Source organism: Zingiber officinale, chromosome 4A (genome assembly GCF_018446385.1).
Source record: "Zingiber officinale cultivar Zhangliang chromosome 4A, Zo_v1.1, whole genome shotgun sequence".
NCBI lineage: Eukaryota > Viridiplantae > Streptophyta > Magnoliopsida > Zingiberales > Zingiberaceae > Zingiber > Zingiber officinale.
The window spans coordinates 28,779,322-28,790,561 of NC_055992.1; the positions used below are offsets into that span (position 1 = coordinate 28,779,322).

General features: G+C 35.8%; 1 protein-coding gene across 1 annotated transcript; it reads left to right on the plus strand.

Annotated features, from left to right (window-relative positions):
- The first annotated feature begins 5,464 nt into the window (after positions 1–5,464).
- On the plus strand, positions 5,465–5,938 carry LOC121972327 (glycine-rich RNA-binding protein 3, mitochondrial-like). The gene has a single exon (XM_042524008.1). The coding sequence runs from the start codon at positions 5,465–5,467 to the stop codon at positions 5,936–5,938; it is 474 nt and encodes a 157-aa protein (XP_042379942.1).
- Positions 5,939–11,240: the final 5,302 nt, after the last annotated feature.

The following is an 11,240-nucleotide window of genomic DNA, read 5'->3' on the forward strand; positions in this document are numbered from 1 at the left end:
GAAGTGCCCCTTCTTGTTGCAGTCATAGCATATGATGTTCACCTTTGAGTTGTTGGATGCAGACTTGGACATCTTCTTCATGTCACATTTGGTGAAGTTTTTCTTGCGTTTAGTGAACATCTTCCTTACCATGTTCACTAGCTGCTCTTCTTCATCTGATTCTGAGTTGGACTCAGTTTCCATTTCGGGTTTAGCTCCCTTTGAAATAGCTGTAAGAAGTGTAATTCCTTTCTTGACCATTGTGGAGTTAGTTTGTTCGTGCAACTCTAATTCACAAATTAGTTCATCTAATTTTAACTTTAATAGATTCCTTAAAACTTTATAGGCATCTACGATTGATGGCTATAGTGAGGTTCGAGAAACAAGTACAAAGTGTACCTTATAACGTCACGACTCTCAAGTTGATGTTCGATCATGTGCAAGCCATTGAGAATATCATTGATCCTTGTGTGTAGTTCTCTTGCTGGTTCTCCGTCTTGCATTTTAATATTAAATAAAGCATTTAGAAGGAGGTCTCGTTTAGTTACCTTGGCATCATTGGTTCCTTCGTGTAATTCAATGAGCTTGTCCCATAGCTCCTTTGTGTTTTCTTACGGGCTGACTCGGTTGAGTTCTTTTTTTTGTGAGTCTGCACTAGATCGTGTTCAATGCCTTTGAGTTGATCCGGGTCTTCTTTTTATCATCTGGGTTCTATCTTTCTGGATCGAGTGGTACTTTAGTTACTTCATCTACAGGCGTCTGGTACCCTCGTCAGATGGTAAACCATTGCTCGATGCCCGTCTTCAAGTAGACCTCCATTCTCTTCTTCCAATACAGGAAGTCATTTCCATTGAAGAGAGGAGGATGAGATGTGCTATATCCCTCAAGTTGGGACATTTGAAATATCTTGCAAAAAAATAAAAAAAAAATATCGCAAGACTAGGTCTTGGATTAGTAGAGTTTGAGGTGAAAATAAATATCGAGAACATAAGTGGTGTTGCACCAACTTTGAGTTAAAACCGAATGAGAAAGATTTATTTGAAAAGGTAAATGTTATCAATTCAAATAAAATATGAAAAACTGAAATCCAAAAAAAATAATTCCCCTAACTTGATTGTTGGTTGCACCAATTTAGAGTTAACAGGACTTTGATACCACTTGTTGGATCGAGATGCATGTGAGAGGGGAAGTGAATCACGTGATTTTGAAAAATATTTTCTTTTTGTTTTAAAATTAAAGTACACAACAGAAAAACATGAAATCAAAAGGCAAGTAAAAGGACAATTGTTCGATTTTACTTGGTTCAGAGCATTTGACGACTCCTACTCTAAGACTCAGGTCCTGCAGACCTATCGATGGGTAATCCACTAATAACCTCTCCTAGAACCGTCAGAAGAGAAGATCGAGTACAAAAGAATAAGAACAAGTGCAACACACTATAATTTCCCTTTTACAATAATTAAGTATAGAATTTAAACTTCATTACCCAACACTCTTTTGTAGATAGTTGGCTCGAGCTCAGTGTTGGAGGGCTCCTCAGTTGGGCTTAACAAATTTATAGCAAGGTAACAGCAGGAAGCCAGAGAAGTCGGAACCCCAATCGAACGCGTAGAAGCTTGTAGAATTGATGATTTGAAAGCCTTGGTTGAGCATCTATTTTATAGAGTGTGGAAGACACCTTCCATAGCCCTGAAGGTGCCTTTTATAGGTAAAATCTTATCTAGCAAAGAGTTACTCCTTATCATCAATGAAGTCTGATTTTATCTGTTGGAAGGCGCCTTCCAAGCTCCCGAAGGCGCCTTCCATGAACAATACTAAAGACGCCTTTCGTCGCTTGGAAGACGTTTCGAGTACTGTTCACCTAAGGCTTTTTATGCTCCCTTTTCCCTGTAACAAGTGTTAGTCCAATCCAAAGATATTTAACCTGCAAAACAAGATTAACACAATAATAATTTTAATTAATTTATGACTTAGACCATGTCCTCCATACTAAGATTTAATCAAGGTCTCAATTTAGATTTTTTAAATGGACCTAAATTGGACCGACATCTACTGTCCCCTCAACCGGGACGGGTCCTACTTAGTCACTCTTCTCCAGTGACTTACCTTCACTTACCAAATGTCGAGTTAGCTCCTAGATGTCCAATCTGACCCACTAGGCCTTCCTGCTGAAATCTCACATTCAGACTTTGCCAACCGGAATCGAACATCCCGATCTCCTACCGGAATCACACATCTAGACTTCCTCCCATCAAGAATCAAGGATCTCGACCTCTTGCCAGAATCCCACATTTGGACTTCCTACCTATTGTCAGGTTCTCTTGACCCATCAAATTAGTCAACCTTGCACACTTAGTAAGAATGTTAGATCAACAACACATCTAACTTGAATCTATTTGTCATTAATCAAAACTCAGGTTTGATCATTAGTGTCAAATGCATGGTGTCAAATGCACCAACAATAAACACGGACTCATATGAACCATGCTTGGAAGAAATAAATTTCGTTTTTAAGCATAGATAGGGTGATGATACCTTCTTCTTTACTGTTAGAACTCCCCCTTTTTTCGGTATTTAATTTTTTCATTACAACCTTTCCATTTGGACACTTAGTGTGATAGTGATCCCTTTCTGTGTATGTGAAACAACTTATGTGATCTTTGTACCATTTTGCTTCATTTCTCTACAATTTTGATTATGGAAAAATTGTAAATCACTAGGTTTAGAGGCTACCTTATGATTTTCCTTTTTCTACTTGATTTCACATCGATTTTTGCAATGACCTCTATGTCCACATCTGAAGCACACAATATGATCTTTGTTCTTGACGTTAATCGAAGAAATTTATGTTTGAGTTTTTGAGATCTCCTCCGTTATTGAAATTTGTTCCTCTTCACATCTTGGAGAAACAAAAGGTTTTTCACATGACTCATCTATTGAATATGATCTCGCATCCTCTTTAAATGATTATGGTGCTTCCTTTTCTTCTTATTCTTGTGGAACTTCTAGTTCTTCGTCTTTTTTTTTTCATGAAACTTGATAACTTTATGCCATAATTCCTAGGCATATTTATAATCACCTATATGACTCAAAATATTATTAGGTAAAATTTAAATAGTAAATTATATACCTTTCTTGTTACATTTCCTAATTTCTATTATTGTTTTGTCCATTTCTTCTTTTATAGGGTTCTTCCCTTCCCATCTTTTAAAATTTTCCATCCGTATGCAATTGCTAAAAAACATCAAAATCAGTCTTGAACCACACTTCTATTCTCCTTTTCTATGGCACAAATTTACCTTCAAATTTAGGTGGTTGAATACACAATTTGAACATCTTCTTCAAATACTACTCGATCCTCTCGAACTAATGCTCAGTCGGTGATTAGTCCTTTAGAGAGAACCTATTTTGATACTAATTGATAGTGCAGTGGACACTTTAGATTGATAGAAGGGGAGGGGTGAATAGAAAACCTGCATATAAAATATTCTATCTTTCTCTTACTAATCATTTAGTAAGGATAATACATAAAGCAGAAAGAGGAGACAGTTTTTTATTTGGTTAACAACTCCTGAGGATTTGCTACTCTAAGGCCTATGCATGATGTCATCAACTAACTTTCTCCTCTATGGTAAAATGTCAAAGGTGGAGAAACTTCTTATACACAATTTGGTACAATAGGATAAAAGAAAGAGGCTTATAACAGAAGTATTCAAAGTGTGATATATGTTCTTCAAGCCTTAAGACTTTTATTATAGCCTTTGGTTTCCAATTGTCAACTTGCTGGCATGGCACTACTCAGGTGGCCCAGAAGCTCTAGTTGCTTGGATCTTATGAGTCAGTTGTCATTCTCTTATTCACGAATAAGCCACCATTTGATCTCGATGACTTGGCACCCTTCAGGTCGCTTGAACCATCTTAGGTTGCCCAGATGTGCCTTGACCTCATCCATGAATAAGTCACCCTTTATTTTATTTAGCTAACTTGACACACTTTCAATCATTGGGATTATCTCCAGTCGCCCAAACACTCGGTCAATATAGATCTCTGACTGACTCATCTAGATATGTGCTTCACATGTGCTTCTAGTTGTTTGGAGGTCTCTCCAGTTGCCCGAACCACCCAAACTACTCGAATCTTAGACCTATTCAACATATAAGTACATAGTGCATAGATCAACTGGATTCATTTTTCATTGCTCGGAACTTTGACATAAGTCAACTATGACTAAGTTCACCTAAGTTGAGCTTCTACTCTCGTCTTGAGTACAATTTAATCAACTCAACTCACTAGTTCACCTAAGTATTCTTCCTTTCAACTTCTCGTCTCTCAGATGTACCGAGTATCTTGGTTCACTCTTTGTGCATCCTTACTGCTCCACTATATTACTCTTCTGCCAAGTCTCTTATTTCTTGGATGCATCGCCCCGTGTCATCCTCTTATATGCTTACATCTTCTACTTCAAGTTTAGATGTTTCCAATACTCCTCGTCCTTTCTGATCCCTCGGATATCTCATACCATCCTTCATTGTACTCCATTAGATCCTGAGCCATCAGGTATACCTATATATTTTTATAAGTCTCTAAACACTTATATATATATATATATATATATATACAACAAAACCTAACTTAAACCTATTTGATAACACATCAAAATCATAGTACATACTACTTGAGATTTCAGTGATCTCCCTCTCAACCTTTCATGGCACTAATATATTTTAGATGGCAAAGTGTCTCACCTCGACACCTTTAGGCATTAAAATGATTCGATCTACTCTACGTCCGAGCTTAGCACATTCAGATCACCCCTCAAAATAACGTGGATCTTTATCTACCTCTACATGATAAGTCTAATCCCCTAAGGACTATAGACCCTAGTCCCCTGTAAGTATGACCTTGATAGTAGGTCATAACAAGGCATGCTCCTATAAGTACATGGTTTGGGCTTGTACAACTCAAAAATGGGTGCATACCCTGCCATAACACATTGCCAGTGTTAGTATATGATAAATTATTATTATATAAGGGTAGACTAGTCTTTTATTATTATTTTTATTGTCTATTTATATTTCCTTTTCCTTTGTAAATCTTAGTTTTCGCAATACAATTTGCTAGCCTCCTTTTTACGGCTACCTCTTTCTCTCCTTCGCTTTGTTGCCTTTTACACTCTATATGCATTCTTTGCTTGGTTCTCATGGTATCAAAGCCAATCCATCTCCTCATCTCCTCTATTAGTGAATCGTGGAATAGTTTTATTTTCAGAATTCTTTGAGGCGGTTGTAGATGAATTGTATTTTCTTGAGTTTCAATTGTTGGATCACCTTAAAACTTTGAGAGAATGTTCCTCACATCCAGGGCTACATTTTGAATGGTGGGGATCAGATTTTGAATTATTTAAGTCTACTTGATGACCAAAAAATATGACTGTTGAGTCGTGGCTGCGGAGAGCTGTCGACCTCTATGAATCCTCGGCGTAAGAATGACTTTTGTAAATAGAATTGGTAATATCTTAAAGAAATCTGTAACTTCCAATCCATTATTTCAAACAACAAGGTGGATGCCATCCTCAAAAGTTTTTGTTGGAGGACTTTCATATGACACAAATGATCAAAGTCTGAGAGAAGTATTTATTAGTTTCGGTGAAGTGGTTCTTATCATGGATAGGGAAACTGGACGGTCCAAGGGGTTTGGATTTGTGACATTTACTTCTAGCGAAGAAGTCTCTACTGCCATTAGTGGCATGGATGGAAAGGATGTTTATGGCCGGATGGTTAGAGTTAATTATGCTACTGATCGAATGTATGAATTTCGTGGTGGTGGTGGTGGTGGTTATGATGGAGGTAGCTATGGTAGTGGTGGCTATGGTGGCAGGGGTGGTGCTTTTGGAGGTGGTTATGGTGATTATTTTGGTGCTACTCTTACCAAACAGTTTCAGAAGTTCCTTGCATCTTAGGCACATGCCATGTCTGTCTCTTCTCACATAGGTTTGCCCTCTAGTGGTACCTCATGTATACATTCCCCTATCTGGATCCTTGATTCTGAAGCTTCACATCATATGTCACCTAATGCCAATTCTTTTATATCTATAAATTCATCACCCTCTGTGTCGGTCATGACCGCTAATGGTTCTCCCATGTTATTAGTTGGTGTTGGCTCTATTTGTATGTCTAATTTATATATGTCTAATGTATATCATATTCTTATTCTTACTTTGAATCTTGTCTCGGTTGGTTAATTATGTGACTCTGGTTTCTTAGTTTCTTTTAGTTCATCTTCTTGTTATGTGCAGGATCTGTCATCCCAGAAGTTAATTAGGATAGGTTGTAGGCAGGGGGACTATATGTATTAGAAGAGCTGAAAGTTCCAGATGTTGCAGCTTCTAGTGTTGATTTGTCATTCTTTCGATTAAGCTCTACTTCTTTTGATTTTTATTTGTGACATTCTTGTCTTAGACATATTTCTTCTTGTCATTTGAAATACTTAGCTTCTAATGGAAATTTAGGAAAATTACAAACTCATGATATTTCAGATTGTTGTGACTATAAATTGGTAAAATTTTCTGCTTTACCTTTTTATAGAAATATCTCTATTTCTCTTGCACCATTTGAGTTAATTCATTCTGATGTGTGAGGTCCATCTCCTGTTCGTACATTTGATAGATCCCGTTACTATGTTTCCTTTATTGATGATTATACTCGTTACACTTGGGTTTATCTTATAAAACATCGTTATGATTTCCTTGGTATCTATCAAATATTTTCTGCTATGGTGAAAACTCAATATAATGTTGTTATTAAATGCTTTCGATGTGATTTAGGTGGTGAATATATATCCAATCTTTTTTCTGAACTACTTGCCTTAGATGGTACACTTCGTCAAAGTTCTTGTACTGACACTCCTGAATAAAACAGTGTTGCTAAAAGAAAACATAAACATATTGTTGAAATTTCATGTTCTCTCCTATTATCTGCATATGTTTCTAGTGAGTTCTGGGGCAAAGCTATTCTTACTGCAGTCCATTCTATCAATAGAATTTCATCTTCTATTACATCTGGTTTGTCTCCTTTTGAAAAACTATATGGTTATGTTTCTAATTATTTTTCTTAAGAGTTTTTGGATCCACATGTTTTGTCCTTCGTCCTCATGCTGAACGTAGTAAGCTTAGTTCTCAGTCCACTCTTTATGTTTTTCTTGGCTACAGTGAGAGTCAAAAGGGATATACATATTATGATCCAGTTAGTCAAAAACTCTATGTCTCACGTCATATTATTTTTCTTGAGCACATCCCATTCTATTCCATTCCCTCTGAGACTCCTAATTTTCAAAAATCTGATCTCACTCGTATTGATCCCCACAATTATACCATCCTAACACCTCTTCTTTTAATGATGTTAATTATAAGACTAACACTCATGCAGATTATGGTCTTCAGCTCCCCGATAATCCCTCTTCTCCTACTGCTTCCCATGATACTCCTATGATAGTGGATCCTCCTTCTCGTTATCCTCAACGATCTCGTAAGTCTACTCAATTATCTGATTTTGTGTATTCTACATATTCTGATTTTTTTTTTTTTTTTGGCTTCTATTCACCAATTGTCTGAGCCCCTAGGCTATGGCGGAAGAACTTTTTTACTTTGTATCAAACAAATACTTGGGATCTTGTTTCTCTTCCTTTAGGGAAGCGTGCGATTGGTTCTCGATGGGTGTATAAGATCAAAACTAAATCTGATGGGTCAGTTAAGCAGTATAAAGTTCGTTTGGTTACTAAAGGATTTTTCCAATAATATAGTATGGATTATGAGGAAATCTTTGCTCCAATTTCCAAGCTTATTACTATCCATACTCTCATTGTAGTTGCATCAGTTTGTTAGCAGTCTATTTTCTAGATGGATGTTAAAAATACCTTTTTAAATAGAAATCTTCAAGAAGAAGTCTACATGGTGCCTTCACCAAGTGTCACTCATAACCCTGGTAAAGTTTGCAGACTAAAGAAGGTTCTTTATAGCCTTAAACAAACTCCTTGAGCTTGGTTTGACAAGTTCTCCATTGTGATTTGATCTCTTGGCTTTCTTCCTAGCCAGCATGACTCTGCTCTTTTTGTTCATTGTACTTTGTCAGGTCCCACATTACTCTTTCTTTATGTTGATGACATGATTATTACAAGGGATGATTTAAGTGGAATAGAAGAGTTGAAATTACATTTGGCTCGTGAGTTTGATATGAAAGATTTGGGTCCTTTGCGTTATTTTTTGGGACTTGAAGTAGCTTATTCTCCTCATGACTATCTTCTCTCACAATCCAAATATATTGGTGATATTCTAGAGCAAGCTCATCTATCCGACACGCATTGTTGATACTCCTCTTGAGGTTAATGCTCGGTACTCTTCTACTGATGGTGTTCCCTTGCCAGATCTATCTTTATATCGTACTCTAGTTGTTAGTCTAGTATATCTCACCATTACTAGACCTGACATTGTATCTCACCATTACTAGACCTGACATTGCTTATGCTGTACATATTGTCAGTCAGTTTGTTGCTTCTCCCACTTTAGTACATTAGGGAGCTATGCTTCGCATCCTTCAATATCTTCGAGGTATCCAGTTTCATAGTATTCTTTATTCTTCTACTTCTACCTTAGTGTTGTGGGCATATTCAAATGCAGATTGGGGTGGTGATTCTACAGATCGTAAGTCTACCACAGGGATATTGTGTTTTCTTGGGAGATTCTCTTATTTCTTGAAAGAGTAAAGCAAGATATTGTCTCTTATTCTTCTACCGAAGCATAATATCATGCTATGACCTCTACTACTACTAAAATTATTTGATTACGTTGGCTACTTGCTGATATGAGTGTTTTCCTCTTGCACCCTACCCCTATGCATTGTGACAACTCTAGTGCCATTCAAATTATTCACAATTTTGTCTTTCATAAGCACACTAAACATATCGAGATTGATTGTCATTTCACTCGTCATCACTATTAGAATGGCACCATCACTTTACCATTTGTCTCATCTTCCATACAAATTGAAGACTTACTCACCAAAGTGCATTCCATTTCATGGTTTCAATTTTTGGTTAACAAACTCTCAATGTTTTCTGTTGGTGCATCTTAAGTTTGAAGGGGATGTTAGTATATGATAAATTATTACTATATAAGGATAGACTAGTCTTCTATTATTATTTTTATTGTCTATTTATATTTTCTTTTCCTTTAGAAATCTAAATTTTCATAATACAATTTGCTAGCTTTCTTTTTAAGACTACCTCTTTCTCTTCTTTACTTTATTGCCTTTTAACCTCTCTTTCTCAGCCAGGAGGCTCACACGATGAATGATCCTAACATGATTAAACAAAGTCTTCATCAAAACTTCCTATCTTTGAAGAGTCTGCGTTAACATAGCCTAGAGCCCTAGCGCCCCTCCCTCTTGAAGCCCAAGTAGGGGGACACAAATTATTCCACATAGTTCCACCATGTCGTTAGAGGAAATCTCGTCATCGGTGTCTGACAAAGTGGCAAAATTTAGATGCATCAACTTTAGGAACCAACTAATTGAATTGAGCTCTTAAAATATCTTTTAAGGCCTCAAGGAGTATAACAAAACTATTTTTAAAACTCAACTAGTTTAGATTTGAAAATCTTTCGGAAGTGAAAAAAAATCTCTTACTACACTTGTTCTTACAAATAATACAAGACAAATACAAATATAAAAATGATATCAAGAGGAATAGAAATAAACATGTTTACACAGAGAAGCTTGATCTTGATCATTGTTTATCGCTTTTGGATTGTCTCATAAAGTCTGAAAATATAGTAACACTATCCTCTAAAACCCCTAAGAATTAGTATACAAAATCCTCCACGAAACTCTCTCTTATAGACTTCAAGTCTTAGTCGCTTTTTGCCTATGTCAATTGCTCTACTTGAATCAAATGTTGTACCTACAAAACAACTTTTTCTAACTCTTCATGGATCACAACAGTTAATTTCTATTCACCACTAGTCGACTCTTGCCACATCAGTCAACTGTTGCTACTGAATTCAAAATATTCTATTCACTGTAATAATGCCAACTAATGACAATTAGTCGAGTTCCCGAATCAATCTAAAAATTTTGTGTTAGCTTAAATAGTGGTCAATTGCTCATACTTAATAGTCGTCTAATATATAACAAACCCACTTAAATCCCGTCAAATCTCAAACTCATGATTTAGTGGTTCATCAATTAATTATTACTACCTAATAATTGATTGATACCTTTGTTTTAGTCTTATAAAAAGCTAAATTCTCATCTTGCCTAATATTTGATTGATTTTAATTTATTAAGACTTTCTTTATCTAGCATTGAATCAACTTTAAGCTGTCGGAATTTTATCATTTTCTATCATCCGATTAACCTGAACCTATTTAGATTTTTCTCATCGTCAAGTGTTCGATTAATTTTGATCCATTTGAACTTTATGTCTTATGCCAAGTGTCTGATCTTTCACGTTTCACTTAGACTTCACCTCTTATATTAACTCTTCATTGGACTTTCAATCATCAAGTATCTGATTAATTGTGACCTACTTAAACTTCGACCTTATTAATTTCTTATTGAACTCTTAACTGTGAAATGTCTAATTAACCATGATTCACTTAGACTTTTTTAATATTAAATATTCTATTAATTTTGATCTATCTTACTTTTCACTCAACCAACAAATATATTAATTAAATATTAAAATTTAATTTAAATTAATTCTAACTTAATTAACAGAGTTCAGTAATCTTAATAAAAAGGTTGATTGAACGAAGAAGGATAACTCTATAAAAAAATTCAATAATTTGTGATAAAGAAGTGAATATATTCATCCTCAACGTCCCCGTCAATCCATCCTAGGGCCAACTCTATAAAAAAAAAAAAAAAAAACTTAACAAGCTTTATCTGAAATTTGATTATTTTGTATTCACTTAACCGCTTTAACTATAGTAAAACCACCATGGATCAAATTTCAAAAACAAATTTTTTTTTATTATTTTTTGAAAATCTATGAAGTAATTATTTTATAATATTATTTTAGATTTTTAAAGGGACACTTTAGAAATTTTGCCGGAAATATAAATGGATGGCTTCGTGGCTCCTACAGCAAAACGAGTGAAATCCTTAATAAAGTAGAGAGAAAAGTGGGGATGCGGGCCCACCCGCAGCGCACCACGGACGGTTGCGAGCCGCTGCCGACGTGGTATCTCATGCCCCGTCGTGACGTGT